This window comes from Microtus oregoni, unplaced genomic scaffold, assembly GCF_018167655.1.
Source record: "Microtus oregoni isolate MIOR12 unplaced genomic scaffold, Mior012 000029F_ref0000214, whole genome shotgun sequence".
Taxonomy (NCBI): domain Eukaryota; kingdom Metazoa; phylum Chordata; class Mammalia; order Rodentia; family Cricetidae; genus Microtus; species Microtus oregoni.
In genome coordinates, this window is record NW_024543088.1 from 988,164 (window position 1) to 1,004,833 (window position 16,670).

The 16,670-nt window shown below is 51.9% G+C and overlaps 1 protein-coding gene across 1 annotated transcript; it reads right to left on the minus strand.

Annotated features, from left to right (window-relative positions):
- Nucleotides 1–867: 867 nt before the first annotated feature.
- LOC121464630 (grifin) lies at nucleotides 868–2,279 on the minus strand. The gene is made up of 5 exons (XM_041677658.1): nucleotides 2,268–2,279; nucleotides 1,903–2,045; nucleotides 1,660–1,819; nucleotides 1,178–1,344; nucleotides 868–983 (listed from the first exon to the last, which is right to left on the minus strand). The coding sequence occupies exons 1-5, from the start codon at nucleotides 2,277–2,279 to the stop codon at nucleotides 968–970; spliced, it is 498 nt and encodes a 165-aa protein (XP_041533592.1). The 3' UTR covers nucleotides 868–967.
- Nucleotides 2,280–16,670: the final 14,391 nt, after the last annotated feature.

Below are 16,670 nucleotides of genomic sequence, written 5' to 3' on the forward strand. Positions count from 1 at the left end.
TGTGCACCTACACATGTGCCATACACACATGTGTGCATGTACATATATACATCTGTGTAACTCTATGTATAATAGATAATTGGGTATACAGATTGATAATTGGGCAAGTAAGAGATGAGTGGAGGACAATATCATTCTAGCATCTTAAAATTAATTTACATTGTGGAAGACACCAGGACTCCTGTCATAGTGAGCCCCAGAAACCCCTTTGCCAGCCCCTGGGAGCTCTTGGGCTGTGATCGAGGGCTTGGCCCTTCTCAGACAGGTGTGGGCTTTCCAGGGCAGCCTGGAAAGCGGATACGTGGAAGGTGCAGAGCCGGAAGGCTGGAGGCTGGTTCCTGTCCGTGGCCCTCAGGGTCCTCCCTTCCTCCCACAACCCTATGCCTGGCTATCTCTTTCTCTCTCATGCGCGCACGCTCACACACACACACACACACACACACACACACACACACACACACAGAGAAGGCGACAGGGACGAGAGCACGTCTCCCTTCCAGGTGGGACGTGCGGAAACAGGACGGACTCCAAAGGGAAGCAGGGGGAGGAAGAAGCTTCCAGGAAGCCTGAGGGCCTCTGAAGTGATGTCTTCTCTGGGCCAGACAGAGCCCTGTGCCAACTCTCCCAACGTGTGTTCAAGACACCGCCCGGAGTCTCCTTTCTACCCTGAGTGTCAGAGGTTTTCCTCTAAAGTCCAACCCCAGATTCCAGGGTCTTAGGGACAACGGGGGGGCCTGGGCAGTGCCTGAAAGGGCGTTGGTCTCGGGCAGCCCACTGTCCTAGCGTCACAACCCCGCCCCATGTCCCCACCTTCACAGCAGCCAGCTCTGTAACCTGCTTATATTTTATTGACGATAAAGCTGGGACGTTCACACCAAACCTCAGCTCCCCTGCAGCCACAGGGCATGGCTTCAGGTGGCAGAGGACACGGGGTGGCCAAGGCTGGCTCTTGGAGGCTGTGGTCCGCTCAGTAGCCCCCATCCCTGCAAGAGTCCAAGGTTCTGATCTTAACTCCCTCCGCTCACTCTGACCAGATGTGGATGACGAATGACTGGGCATGAGTGTGGGGGACAGATGTGGAAGGCCAAGAGAGGGTGGCATTCTGTGACCACCCAGGGTGCGGATGAATAGGAGTCCCCTTGTTAAGGTGTATGGGAGGGCAGGGTGGGCACATTACCCCCAGCTCAGGCTCCGTTTGGCCAGCTCCACCTGGGCCAGTGGATGGTCGCTCAGTACCCGCACTCTGGTGATGGCGGCCAGTGGTCGGTGGCGATGTGGGAACTGGAGAACCTTGTGTTCCTGGGCATAGATGTGGAAGTGTTCTGCATCTGCGCTCACCTCCATCTGCAGGGGTAGGGGAGGAGAGCAGGGGTGACCCCAGGCCCCAGTCCCAGAGGCCCTACTAATTGGCAAAGCATAGTATGGTCTACCTAACCCTGAGTTCCCAAGTGGGGACCCCCCTTTTCTCCAACACAAGAAGATTGGCAGCCAGAGAGAAGCGTCCCAGTGAATAAATAGGGAAACTGAGGAAAGGAAGGCCACCCAGGCCCAGCAGGGAGGCCATTGCACCAACCCACATAAATATCCACTACAATCCTCTTCTCCATTGGTTTTGGGTACCCCATCCCCACCTCTCCTTCCTCCCACAGTCCCCATCACCTCAAAGGGATCTCCCAGGGTCAGCGGGAAAACACTGGACACCTCCTCCTGTCCCCAGCGTCCTCCCTGGAAGGCGTTGCCCACCACCGTGGCGCTGGAAAATCGGGGTTTGACATGGAAGGCAATGTCTCCCGCATCAGTTAGGAAGTTGATCTCAAACCTGTTGGGGAGGAGCGAGCTCAGAGTCAGCAGTGTGGCTGGAGGGTCCCTAGCACGGCCCCAGGAAGGGAGGAAGGCGCTTACTTGTCCTCTCCAGCATCTGCATGTCCCTGTACTGTCAGGCTCCAGCCCAGGGCCAGGCCTCCTGCACAGAAGGCTTCAAACTGCAGGCAAAGCACAGGGAACAGAGCCCCATGGGCTGCAGCCTCCACCCCACTCCAAGTGTACTGTTTATTCAGGGCTACTCACTCCCACCCAGCCCGAGGCCTTCACCTCGATGTTGCTCTTGGTGGGGTGGTCCAGAAACCTTACCCCCATAGTTCCTCTACCTGGGGTCTGAAGAGAAGACATAGATGTTCCCCAGAATCCCCAGGTGGCCTGCTGGATGTCCCCACCGTTTCTTCTCCAGCACATGAAACCGTGCACACACGGCAGCGGATCTTACCTACCTGCAATGCCATGGCCCTCGATCGCTAGGGAGGATCGGGCAGCTAGGGATATAGCCGAATCCGCTGGGGCGGGGCACAGGAGCCCCACCTCCGGGGGCCTTGTCTGGGTCACATGAGCCTCTGTACCCCATTTTCCCTCCCTGGTCAGGCTACCCCTGCTGGAGAGGGAGCTGGGAACGACTTAGTAGCAGAGCTCTTGCTCTGGGTTTGTCCTCAGCGGGGTCTCTGGGTCCTCACACACTTCCTCAGGCCTGTCTGGCTCTGCCACCGTGACTTTTCTGGGTCTTACACACATCCGGGGACATAGCGCCCATCTTTGTAGGAAGGGTATGACCCCTGCAGTACACCAGAGCCCCAGACTGGCCCGTCTGTCTCAAAGGGTGAGAGAGACATACAGTCCTATGGCTGGCCTTAGGGGCTCTGTCTGACCATCTATCCACTGTCCACCATGCTGGAACTGTGTTCCCCCTCCCAATCCCCCCTTGGGGCTGCCCTGTGCTATGGCTCAGTGGCCTCAAGGGGATGAATGGGGGATTAGGCTGGGCTCTGCTCAGCACATTCCAGTCCCCAGTCTACAGATGGGGAGGTCCTTTCCCACACCCCCACGCCCCTCCTGGCCAGCTGCCTCTTAGGCTGAGCCAATAAGAGGGGTCCACTGGGGCCCTCGAGGCCACTTCAAGGACAGAGGAGAGAAGCCCAAGTCTGTGGGGGTGACTGTGGGGGCCTGTGGGACTCTCTGAGGACGGAAGCCGTGCCAGAGTGTAGCTAGACTCGGGACTACCGCCTGCAGATGAGTGTGATGACCTCGCGTCCCTCTCCTCCTGTCCCCATGGGTCCCTTCTACCACCATTCTTCTCTCCAGTCCCTGGCAGGGCTGAACCTCTGGCTTGCTTTGCCACTTCTGAGGCGCCGCGGCATGGACACTGTCCGGCAGGGAGTGATGGGTATCAAGGCCAGACACTGGGATGCCTCACCAGCTGGGCAGTGCAGCGACCTAGTATTTTTCAGCTGTAGGGAAGGGGGGCAGGACTGGCTGTGCCTGCAGGGGGCAGCCAAGGGCAACAGAGCCTCCACAGGGTGAGCCTGCAGGGCCTGCCCCGTCCATCTCCCCCCACTACCCTCCTGCACCTGGCTAGCTACTGTGAGTAGACCCCACACACTCACCTCCCCAGAGGAACACGGCAAAGCCCCTCTCTCAGTACAGCCAGAGAAATGCTTGTTATGCAAACACGAGGATCTGAGTTTGATGCCTAGCACCCAGGCAGAAAACACAGAACACAGTGACCAGAGAGACTGAGATAAGCGGATTCTGGAGTTCTCTAGCCAGTCAGGATGCCCAAATCAATCGGGAAGCCCCAGTGAGAGACTCTCAAAAAAGCTTACACTCAACACCCCTGGACTACAGGGCCTAGTAGGTTACAGGCCAGTTTCATGGTCTCCCCATTTTTCCTGTCCCCTGTGTGGTGGTCCTGAGACTAGATGTCCATCTTAAATTCTCCGGACTTGCAAGGCAGTGCTGGTCACTGCCCAGGGCTCACGGCTGGGGAAGAGCCCACAGCCAGGAGTGCAGAACATATTCTAACTCTGGCCATGCTACCTTGAGCCAGTGGCCTCTTGGCTTCCAAGCTTCACACTGGGCTTGCCAGTTCTAGCCTCCCCCACTGTGCCTGTCCACTTGTGAAGAAAGGTGAGCAAAGACAGATGCAGCTGGACAGGGGAGTTGGATCAGGGGAGTTGGATCAGTCACCCGACCTCTATCATTTCTAGGAGGAGACCACTGATGCTTGTTCTCAGGGTCTGGCTGCCTAAAGGCCCGAGTTAGGAACCACCAAGGGGAGGCCTGGGCATGGTGAGGGACCCAGGCCTGTTGGACAGGAGATCCACGTGTTGCTGCCTCGGGTAGGGAGGCCAAAGAACTTGCTTCCAGCTGTCTCGTTCCTTTGTGAGCTCAACCTCCCTTCCAGCGGTTCCCTAATGCTGTTGTCAGCCGTTGCCCATGCCCAGTCTCCATAGCTCTGTAGACCCTGGGAACCCCAGGCAACTCTGAGGAGATCAGCTTTGTGCCCGCATCTGGGCTCTACCCCATGTTGTTATGCAGGCCTGTGTTGGGAACCCTCTGAGTGGCTGGGACCTGCGGCCAGCAGACTCTGGGCAGGAGGGTTTGACAGCTCCCAATGACCTAGGCAGTTACAGCCCAGGGGACAGAATGGACCAAGGAGAGACTCGTGATGCACCGTGGCCTCCCGCTAACGCCAGAGAGCCCAGATCCTTCTCTGGCTGCCTCCGCCTTGGTCTGGTTGCTCTTGTGAGGTCGGATGCTGTGGTGGGCAGTGCTCCTCTGTGACATGCTGTCCAGTGGGGCCAGCTGCCAGGTCAGGTGGTTCTGAGAATAACAGACCTGATATTTAGGTTCCACCCAACCTCCTACTTCCACCCGGATGTGCGGTTTTGCCTGGAGCTTCGGACTTTGAAGGTTCTGAAGCAGGAGCGGGTCTCCACCCAGTTTCAGGGAGAAGCTACACCAGGATAGGGGAGAGGTGGCCACCTTGACCAGACCCTGCCCAGTTCACAGAGCCAACTCTCCTCCTCTACTCTTCCATCCGGTCTTCTTGCCTCCTTTCTGTCTTTCTTTTCCTCCCCTTCCTTTTGCTTTTCCTCCTCCTCTTCTCCATCCTCCCCTTCCCATCATGCTTTCTTTTTTCTTTTGTTCATTTGTTTTTTTTAAGAATGCCCCTATAGGGAGCTAGAGAGATGCCTCAGTGGTTAAGGCATCTGGCTGCTCTTGCAGAGGACCAGACTCAATCCCCAGAACCCACATGGCAGCTCACAACTGTCTGTAACTCCAGTTCCAGGGTGTCTGACACCCTCATACAGACATATATGCAAACACCAATGCACATAAAATTAAAAATAAATTAAGCCGGGCGGTGGTGGCGCACGCCTTTAATCCCAGCACTCGGGAGGCACAGGCAGGCGGATCTCTGTGAGTTCGAGACCAGCCTGGTCTACAAGAGCTAGTTCCAGGACAGGCTCCAAAACCACAGAGAAACCCTATCTCGAAAAACCAAAAATAAAAAAAAATAAATTAAAAAAAAAAAAAGAATACCCCTATGTAGCCCAGGCTGGCCTCCAAGTTTCCATCCTCCTGTTCCAACCCCCTCAACTGAGTTATGGATCTGTGCCCCTCCAACCAGGTTGTTGTTATGGAAGGAGCACTATGCATAGCTCAGGCTTGCTCTCTGTGAGGTACCTGCTGGGCAGTTTATGTAGATGACGGCCTGTAGGGTTGGTTCTGAAATTCGTAGTCTTGAAAAGGGATAAGCATAGACCCACAGCTAGGCCAACACTGTGAAGCCACCCGTGTGCCCGAGTCCCCCCACCCTAAACACAGTGCTGGACTATCCCCCAGAAGCACAGCTCCTCATGGGATGGAGGGCTCTATCAGGGTTGACTTCCAGGAGGAGGAGTCACTGAGGGTGGGTATTGTAGAATGAACAGGAGTTAGAGGGTGGGGGGAAGGTGTCAAACCAACAACAGTCCGAGTGTGGTGACCCAGAACTGTAATCTCAGCACACAGGAGGCGGAGGCAGGATTGAAAGTTGGAGGACAGCCTGGGCTACTGAGTGACACCCTTTCTCAGGAAAGGGGCAACCAGAAAAACAAGAGGAAGAGGGAATAAGAAGAAGAAAAAGCCAGGCGTGGCAGTGCACACCTTTAGTCCCAGAACTAGAGAGACAGAGGCAGGCGGATCTCTATGGGTTTGAGACCAGCCCAGTCTACATAGGGGTTCTGGTATGTATAGGGTCAGTATGTATATCTCAAGAGAAAAGGGAAAATAAATAAATAAAAAGAAGGGGTGAACTGTTGGGAAGACTTCCTGGAGGAGATGGCCCTATAGCTGACCTCGAGGGTTTCCCATGATGAGACCAGGATATGAAAAGACCCTGAGGAGGGCAGAATGAAGAGGAATCCCTTTTCTCGGCTATACCTGTCAGATTCTGGGCCAAGCTCATCAATAATCCATTAACTTCGCAATCATCAAAGAGTGTTCACATTTGTCCACAGCCCTGCTGGACTAGAACCTTCCTCCCCCCTCATGGATGAAGAAATAGGCCACTGCTGGGTGGTGTGAGAGGTTACCCTGGTGGCATGTTGCTATGAATAGCCTCCAGGGGGCAGTAAGGAGCCAATTCAAAGGAAGACGCCCAAATGCCCAAGTCAGTTATGGCACAAGGCAGGAGAGGATGGTGATGGAGGCCGGGGGATGGAGGAGGGAGTCCCAAGGCACAAGAGGTTGGGCTGTGAAAAATAATTCACCCAATGCTAACAGTGAATGAGCGTAGGTGCGGTCGTCTTTGAGATCTACCACCCGGGTATGGCATACAGAGAGTTGCCCAGAACACAGATACAAGAGTAGAAGACAGGTTAGGGCCAGCTGGGCAGGCAGGGCATGCCCGCCCTCTAACATCTGACCTGGAGGGAGCCAGATATTTTCTCCAGATGCATGCCGGGCTCCAGGGACACCGCAGGCTGCCAGGGCTATAAACAGACCTGGGGACTGGATTGGAGGAAGGAAGAGCTGCAAATACAATCAGAGACAAGCGTCTGGGGGATCCCTTTCATGTTGTCCTAAAGATGCAGGTACGGGAATTCTAAGAACCGGTCCAGAACCGGGAGGGACAGAGGACACGGGTCACCAGAGGGAAGGATTGTTTTATTTTAAAGATTTATTTTAATGTGTGTGTGTGTGCACGCATGCAAGAGCATGTGGGTGTGTGTGTGTGCGTGCACAAGAGCATGTGGGTGTGTGTGTGTGCGTGCACAAGAGCATGCACGCATGCTTAGGCCAGAGGAGGACGCCGGGTATCCTCTGTCATTTGCTGCCTTATTCCTTTGAGACAGGGTCTCTAACTGACCTCAGAGCTAGGATGACCCCAAACCTCAGTGGCACTCCGATCTCCATTCCCCACAGCACTAGAGTTACAGGTAGGCACAGCCATGCCCAGCTTTCTTTCTTTCTTTCTTTCTTTCTTTCTTTCTTCCTTCCTTCCTTCCTTCCTTCCTTCCTCCCTCCCTCCTTTCCTTCCTTCCTTTCTTCTTCTTTCTTTCCTTTGTTATTGAATGTGAATAATGGAAATTCAGATTGTTGAGCGCAAAGGTCACACACACACACACACACACACACACACACACTGTCACATACAGCCCTGCCAGGTCATTTATAGGGCACCGACTGCATTTGTGCATGGGTAGACATGGGGAAAATAGGGCCAACTGTCTATGTTCATGTGGTTTGTGTTGCAAAGAGAGACTGACAAAATGTATCCATTAAACATCTAGAATGTTCCATGGAGATGTGAGAGTATAACACATCTTAGATTCTGAAATCAGGACAAAAACTTGCAAGTTCGTATCAATAATCTCTTGCTTTCTTCCTGTGGAGACAGAATCATACATAGCCCAGGCTGCCCTCAAACTCACAATAGCTGAGGGCGACCTTGCTCTCCTGGTCCTCCCTCCTTCACCTCCTGAGTGCTGGAATCACAGGTGTGCACCTCCCTGCCTGAATCATGTGGTGTTGGCGATGGACCCCCAGGGCTTCATGCATGTCAGGAAAGGACTCTGTGTCACATGGCCAGCCCTCTCCTCCCTTTTTTGAAACATGGTTGGTCTCATTCTTCAGCCCAAGCTAGTCTCTGATATCCTCCTGCCTCAGTCTCTGGAGTGCTGAGATCACAGTCATGTATCACTAGGCCTGACTGATCACTGTACCTGAGGATCAGCAGTTCAAGGCCAGCTTCAGCTACATGAAACCTTGCCTCAAAAACAAAGGAAAATTAAAAAAAAAAATTTCTTTCAAACATGGAAACCTCACCGGGCAGTGGTGGTGCACACCTTTAATCCCCACACTCAGGAGGCAGAGTCAGATGGATCTCTGTGACTTTGAGGCCAGCCTGGTCTACAAAAGCAAGTTCCAGGACAGCTAGGGCTGTTACACAGAGAAACCTTGTCTCAAAAAACAAAAACAAACAAATAAAAATATGGAAAACTCAAAAACAAGAAAGACCAAAAAGCATAAAGAATGGGGACACTGAGGATGGTAAGAGCTGGGGATGGGGTAGGAAGTGAGTTTAAAGGGAAGGTAGGCGAGATCAGCCCATGACACATGCATGAATGGAAATGTCCCAGTAACACCCACGGATTTGTGCAGTTACTATCTTCCGGTAATTACCCCAGTGATGATCTTTATATTGACGACATGTTTAAATGGTAAGTTTTGACATACTGCATTAGGCGAAGTATATAATTAAAATCTATCCTGTGCACTTACAAAATGTTGGGGGAGGGAACTGGAGAGATGGCTCGGCGGTTTAGAGCCCTGGCTGCTCTTGCAGAGGACTCTAGCACAGTTCCCAGCACACACATGGCAGCTCACAACTGTCTATAACTCCAGTCCCAGAGGATCCGATGTCCTCATCTGGTCTCTGCAGGTACTGCATGCACATGGTGACCAGACAAAACGCTTATGCATGTAAAATAAAATAAATATTTAAAAATTTTTAAGTGTGTGTTCATGGATGTGTGGTATATACGTGTGTGTGTATCCATGTCTGAAGTAAGTTGCCCATGTCGGGTGACTTCCTTTGTCACTTTCTGCCTTCCTGGTGCTTTTGTTTTTTATTTATTTATTTATTTATCTATTTATTTATTTATTATGTATACAATATTCTGTCTGTATGTCTGCAGGCCAGAAGAGGGCAGCAGACCCCATTACAGATGGTTGTGAGCCACCATGTGGTTGCTGGGAATTGAACTCAGGACCTTTGGAAGAGCAGGCAATGCTCTTAACCACTGAGCCATCTCTCCAGCCCCTTTTTGTTTTGTTTTTGAGGCAGGGAATCTCACTGAACCTGAAGCTCACCAATTGGCTAACATGGTGAGCTGGGGAGCTCCAGGGTTCTGCCCATCCCCACCCCAGCACTGAGGTTACATGTGTGCCATGCTGGCTCTTACAAGGGCACTGGGAATTGAACTCAGGCACTCATGCTTGCACAACAAGCACTTTGCCCACCGGGCTGTCTCCCTTGCACCCACAGATCTTTTTTTTTTTTTTTAAAAAAAAAAACATTAGGGGAAAAATGTACGTGATGGTTGCAACAGTTCACATCCTCAGTTCCTGCAGTTGGGAGACAGAGGCAGGGCAGACTTTGAGGTCCGTGTCTATCTAGGTTATACAGTCGTATTTAAGACAAACAAAAGGAATGGGATTGAGGGTGTGGTTTGGTTGGTAGAGAGCTTGGAAGTCTAACAGAGTGAACCCTAACAAGGCTGAAGCCCTGAGTCCTATTCCCGAAACTGCATAAATTGGGCCTGATTGGGGCTCACCCATCCTTCCTGTACTTGGGAGGTAGAGGCAGGAAGACTTGAAGGTCAAGGTCATCCTTGGCTATGTAGCAAGTTGGAAGTCAGCCTAGGTTATATGAGATCTTGTCTCAAAAAATAAAATATAACAAAGAGATAAAGGGAAAGAAAATAAATTCATATTGGACCCGTGGTTGGGAATGAGCCCTTCCATGGAATCCTTAGGGACAGGCTCTGGCCACTGCCTGAGCCTCTGTCACCAGGAAGTCTGGGCTGTGTCCCTGAACCACACTCCCCTCAGCCTCAGGCAGCACAGCCTGGCTGCTTAGGCAACAGCAGAGTCCACTGGCTTCCAAAGTGCCTCATCCCGCCAAGGCGCTTGGGAAAGACCCAGGGGAGCCACCAACACTCCCAAAATAACCTCACACCAGTTCCAGGACATCTGTGGGATGGGGAGGAGCTATGAGCCCCCACGGGACACTGAAGAGGCGGGAAGAGCTGGAAATGGGGACAGGAGGGCAGACCTGGAGACAAAGAGGAAGCAACAGATAGAAAAAAGTAGACGTGGCAGGACCTGGTGTCAGCAGTTTGTCCTCCCAGCTCTATGGGAAGCTGAAGCAAAAGCATCATGAGTCCAGTGCCAGCCTGGGCGACTTATGGTAAGACTCGGTCTCAATACAAAGAATAAACAGAGAGCAGGGAGGTGGTGGTGCATGCCTTTAATCCCAGCACTTGGGAGGCAGAGACAGGTGGATCTCTGTGAGTTCGAGACCAACGTGATCTACAGAGCAAGTTCCAGGACAGGCTCCAAAGCTATAGAGAAACCCTGTCTTGAAATACAACAAAAAAACAAAACAAAACAAAAACAACAAAAATGAAAGAATAAACTGCAGGCCAAGGATGAAGGGCCTGTGGAAGATGTCTGCCTGGTACGCATGAGTCCTTAGGTTCAATCCTAGGAAGGGAGGAAGAAGAGAGAAGAAAAGCAATATTGACGGATAGGTAGAAACACTTGAGGAAAGAACACTACAGGTAAAAAAGGGAAGAGAACAGAGGAAACCAGTAAGTTCCCTTCCCACGTTGGGCAGCACCAGCGAACTCTTTTCTCAAAGGGGAAACTGAGGCCCAGATAGACTTAGGAGAGTTGCCAGAGGAACTCCACCCTGTAGAGAGAGAAAAGTCCCTTTGCCTCGTGCCCTTCACACTTGTCCACCCAGCTGGCTGCAGACTCTGCCTCGGGTCCCCAAGGGGGTTGAGAAATGTCCTCTCAGTGGCCAGCCCTGGATGAAGCTTGTGGAATTTCCCCAGCTTGAGGGGCAGAGGCCAGTGGATAGCTGAGACTGGCTTGTAGCTAGGAGGTCAAGCTTGGGTGGAAACTGAGGCAGACGTAGGAAGACTCTGGCACTGAGGAGCATGGGTATCTAGGAAGCAGGAACTGAAGGGAGCTTCTTGTAGTTTGCTGAGAGAGGATCTCTCTCTTTTTATTATTTATTTATCTACTTATTTTCTGTGTGTTGGTGTTTTGCCTGCATGTATGTCTGCATGAGCTGCATGAGGGTGTCAGATCTTGGAGTCACACACAGTTGTGAGCTGCCATGTGGGTGCTGGGAATTGAACCCAGGTCCTTTGGAAGAACAGCCAGTGCTCTTAACCGCTGAGCCATCCACCCCCCACCCCAAGAGAGGGTCTCATGTAGCCAAGGCTGTCCAGGAACTCACCGTGCAGCTGAGGATGACCTTGAAGTTCTGATCCTCCTGTCTCTACCTCCCAAGTGATGGGATCATAGACACTAGCCACAACACCCTCTTTATGAGGTTCTGAGATGGAATTCAGGGCTTCTTGCATGCTAAACAAGCACTCCATCAGCTAAGTTACATCCCCAGAACCTGAGGGGTGCCCTTTTGAGCTAAAGGGTTTTTTTTTGTTGTTGTTGTTGCTGTTTTGTTTTGTTTGTTTATTTTTTTCGAGACAGGGTTTTCCTGTAGCTTTGGATCCTGTCCTGGAAACCAGCTCTTGTAGACCAGTCTGGCCTCAAACTCACAGAGATCTGCCTGCCTCTTCCTCCACCTAGCTTTTTTGGGAGGGGGCTAAGATTATTGTTTTATGTATACAGTGTTCTGCCTGTACGTATGTCTGCAGGCCAGAAGAGGGCGCCAGATCTCATTAATAGATGGCTGTCAACCACCATGTGGTTGCTGGGAATTGAACTCAGGACCTCTGGAAGAGCAGCCAGTGTTCCTAATCTCTGAGTCATCTCTCCAGTCCCGGATTTTTTTTAGGAGCCCCTACTCTAGGTCCATGCCTGAGTCACCATTTAGTCATTCAGCAAAATTTATGAAACACACCTTGTGGACTAAATTCTAGTGGGAGGGTTCACAATGGACAGGGAGGAGTGGTAGGTGACAGCCTGGGACAGAAGCGTAGAGTGAGCTGATGGTTGCATGTGTTCATGGGGTGATGGGTGGGGCTAGCACTGAGAGATCAGATAAGAGAAGGTCTGCAGTCTGCATGGGTCAGGGTCAGGGCGGGGCCCATGGTCTCCCGAGCCCCCTCTAAGGGAGGCTGTCCTTTGTTTCAGAGAGAAGGGTAGCATGAAATGGTCACGGCTGGTGCTTCCCACACACCAGCAACCCTGCTGGGTTTGTGGCAGTGCGAATGTCACAGCACGATTGATTCTCAGGAGAGGAATGAGGAGCACAGGGGCCTGGAGGTGTGGTCCAGTGGGTAGAGCGCTATCCTAGTGTGCACCAGGCTCCAGGTTCACTCCCCAACAACACGCAAACCAAGTATGGCAGAATATGTTTATAATCCCAGCATTGGGAGGTAGAGGCAGATGCATCAGTTCGGTCTTCCTTGAATAGGGGAAGGAAGGATGTTGAGGAGGGGGGAGAAAGAGGTTGGGATGTAGCTCAGTTGATAGACTGCCTGTCTAATATGCATTAGGCCCTGAGTCCCACCCACATACCTGAAACCCCATAGAAAGAAAGGAAGGAAGGCTACCAAGCTGGAGAGATGGCTCAGTGGTTCTGAGCTCTTGTTGCTCTTTGCAGAAGACCCAAGTTCGGTTCCCAGAACCCACTAGCAACCACCGTAACTTTGACTTCAAGGAGTCTGATGCCCTCTTCTGTCTTCTACAGGCACCTGCATGTTACTTATGGACATGCCACACATGGATATACACACACAAATAGAAATAAAATGAATCTGGTTTATTTTACAGAGAGAAAGAAAAAAGGAAGGAGGGAGGGAGAGAAGGAAGGAAGGATTGAGACATACATGCAACTTAAGCAGTAGACAGAGGGTCTTCATGGACCAAGTTCAAGGGAAAGACAACATGAACTTAAGGCGTCCCAGCTGCTGAACACAGGGACGCAGGCTCCTCACGGGAAAAGTCCCCAAGGTGCTTCATGGTCAGAGGACGGTCAAAGTGGGTTGGACACAGATCCCAGGGTCATTTTGGAGGGACAGGAGTGTGAGGAGGAGGAACAGACCAGGTTGGGAGTTTGTGGAAGTAATTGCCTGGAAGAAGTTGAGTAAGGGATCCAGACACAGGGCCTGAGCTGCACCTGGGGCTTGAGAAGGGCATGCTCCCTCCTCTCCTCCCCCGTTTTCTACCTTCCTCCTCCTGTCTTTCTGTCTTTTCCTGATCCTTTGACTTCTAGCATCCCTCTGGTCACCCCAGGACCCTGTCATCTTGTGAAGTGGATGGCAGATCTGAAAGGGGGTTCAGGGATAGAGCTTATCATGTCCGTTCACCTGACCGTCAGGGTCTCTCCTAAGCCCCACTCAATGTCCCTGCTCTGACCGCTGCCCCCACTTCCCTGGGTTGGAACAACGGGCTTCGAGATTCTTTCAAAAACATTTCCTTTGCAAAATAATCCTCCCAAATATGTTTTTGGAAGCTGAACAGGAAGATGTTAATTAAGGTCCCTCCCCAGAGGGGGTGCAGGGAGGAAGCGTGGGGGTCAGACACAGGAGCAGGGGCCAAGTTGGCCCAGGAGGACCTGGTCCACACCCAGCCCCACAGCCCTCGCACAGGCCAGCCTCTCTATTCTCGACCGATGAAGGACTCATGTTCTTAGCCCCTAGCAGGACACAGAGGCCAGGAAGGGGCAGTGGATGGCCAAGGTCACAGGTTAGAGGCAGGGCAGGGTGTAGTCACCTGCAGCCATGTAGAGTGCACATTCACAGAAGGGCCTTCACACGTGGGTCTGTGCCACGGAAGCAGGGGCTGGGTGGGGAGACCCTGGGGTCTAAAGGGTTTGCTTATCGTGGAGTGAGCCTGAAGGTTTGGCTTCCTCATGTGGCTGACCAGGCCTCCACCCTCTGACAGGGCTTACACCAGGAAGAAGTTGAGAAGCTGGAAGATTGTTTTCTGCTTGGAAGCCCCAACCACCTTCCACACAAGGGCCTTCTGGGTTCTCTGTGGTCCTGGAAGAAGTCTTATTAGACTTTTTAAAAAATTATTTTAAAGATTTGTTTATTTACTTTGTGTGCACACGTTTTGCCTGCATGTCTGTATGCATACCGCAGGCATGCCTGATGCCCATGGAGGCTAGAAGAGGGCATCAGATCCCCTGGAACTGGAGTTATGGGTGTTTGTGAGCCACTATGTGGATGCTGAGAATTGAACCCTGGTCCTCTTCAAGAGCAACCAGTGTTCTTAACCACTGAGCCACCTCTCCAAATCCCCATCCAAGTACTTCTATCTCAACAAGTCCGTGTTTAGGCTCTGGGGCCCACAGTTTGACACTCCTAGAGATTGGGGTTTTCTTAGAAGTTTGGAATGTCTAAGCCTTGACCTTGTCTAGTCATCTAGCCTGAGATGCTATCACCCAGCCTGTAGCAGCAGGCTTCATCTGAATGTACCCACAAGGAATGAGCCTAGGGGCCATCCATCCATTCATCTTCCTGCCTATCCATCCCTCCACCCACCCATCTGTTCTGTTGCTATGATAAACACCATGACGGAAAACAACTTGGGCAGTGTGGTGGTTTGAAAGAGAATGGTCCCCGTAGGAGGTGGCTCGATTAGGAGGTGTGTCTTTTTGGAGTGGATGCAGTGGTGTTGTGGGAATAAGTGTGGCCTTGTTGAGGGAAGTGTGTCACTGCAGTGAGGGGTGGGCTCTGAGGTCTCCTGTGCTCAAGCTATGCCCAGTGTGGGACACAGACTCCTTCTGCTGCCTGTAGAGCAGGCTGTAGAACTCTCAGCTCCTTCTCCAGCACGATGTCTGCCTGCATGCCACCCGTCATGATGATAATGGACCAAACCTCTGAACTGTAAGTTAATCCCAATGAAATGTTTTCCCTTATAAGAGTTGCCTTGGCTATGGTGTCTCTTCGCAGCAATAGAAGCCCTAACTAAGACAGGAAAGAGTTTTTAGCAGAATTCAGGCTACAGTCCTTCAGTGAGGGGAAACCAAGGCAGGAACTCAAGGCAGGAGCTCAAGGCAGGAGCTTGACGCAGATACTGAAACAGAGCCCAAAGAAGAGTACTGATAATGGATCACTTACTCCCAGGGCCACGCTCAGCGGCCTTTGTTACCACTGTGGTACCACTCATAGTGGGCTGGCCCCTTCTCCGTCAATCAGTAATTGAGAAAATGCCAGACATGCCCACAGGCCAATTGGATGGACGCATTCTTTGATTGTGAGTCCCTCTTCCCAGATGTATCAAGTTTACAACCAAGATCAGCCATCACAACATGTATCTACCCGCGCACTTTTCCACGTATCCCTCCACCCATCTCTCTACCCATCCATCCCTCCACCCATCTAACCACCCACACAATCGTGTGTCCTCCCATTTATCACCTGATCATGACTGCAGCTATTCTTCCATCCATCCATCCATCCATCCCTCTGTCCATCCACTGCCTATCTGTTTCTCTTTTCACTCATGTAGGCAGGATGCTGAGTGGGAAGAATCAGAGAATTATGGGGGATGTGAGAGAAGACAGGATAGGCTGAAGCCTCCCATCCCCTAGTTACCCCTCCTCTTCTCACAGCTCCTTTCTGGACTATGGCCACACATCCTGGGGACCAATGGTTTCCTCTGTAGCCTCCTTCCTGTTCAGAGAAGGAGCTCTTAGAGGGGAAACTTAGGCATGGTGAGCATCCCTATGCTTGATGTGGATCTCCAGAAGCCCGGGAGTGCTGTCCTGACCCAGTGACAATACTCACATTATAATGCCTGCCTGTTTCAGAACAAGTGAGTGTGACTGCCTGTCACTACTGTGAGCTCGGGGAAGGAAGGTGCCAGCCTTGGGTTCTAAGAGAGGATGTAGGAAAGGGCCCTTGAAGACCCTTGGTAGGTACTATAGGGCATCTCATGGAGGAATATCTATCACCCTGTCTCTGGACTCAACCTAGGTGATTTGATGAGGGAAAAAAAATTGCCTACAAAAGAAAAATAAACTATCAAACCCTCCCAAGCTAATGGTTTATTTCTGAGCAAAGATGATTGGAGCAAAGATGCCCCTAGTCCTCCAGCCCCAAACTCTGTGTACCCTACCCTGAGGACAGGACTCTGAGAATATTTTCTTCTATGCCCGTCTGTCCCTCCTAATCCATGCCGGACTGTCTGACTCTTTCTGTGAGTGACTTCTTGTCTCTGTCCCTCATTCTGTTTCCGTCACTTCTGTCTTCATCTCTATCCACCTCCCTGCCCACTAAATCCTCTTTTTCATCTAGGATACCCAAGGTCCTCTGAAGGCTCCACTCTATAAATGTTCTGCCTTGATCTACAGTGGCTGGGGTTCCTGCCTCCTGCCCAGCCGCAAGATCCACTAGGAAATCCACCCGTCAATGGGCCTTGTGGGTACTTGGAGTGGTCCAGTTCACACACGTCATCTCCCTGCTGCCCCTAAGGCCTTCCTGTCTGCCTGCCTGGGATGCTGAGTTGTGGCCACCCTGAGATCCCAGAGAAGGATATATGTGTGGTCAGGGCCTGTGCCCCAGCATCTCCCAGGTCAGTGGCAGGCATTCGGGAAGGTTCCGGGGATGGGGTGGGGGTTAAGAACAGGTGATTGAATAGAGAGG

Coding starts and splice junctions, on each gene's coding strand:
- LOC121464630 (XM_041677658.1), bottom strand. Junction 1,820..1,902: donor GCAGATGCTGGAGAGGACAA/GTAAGCGCCTTC, acceptor CCTCCCCAACAG/GTTTGAGATCAACTTCCTAA. Junction 1,345..1,659: donor CCCTGGGAGATCCCTTTGAG/GTGATGGGGACT, acceptor CTACCCCTGCAG/ATGGAGGTGAGCGCAGATGC.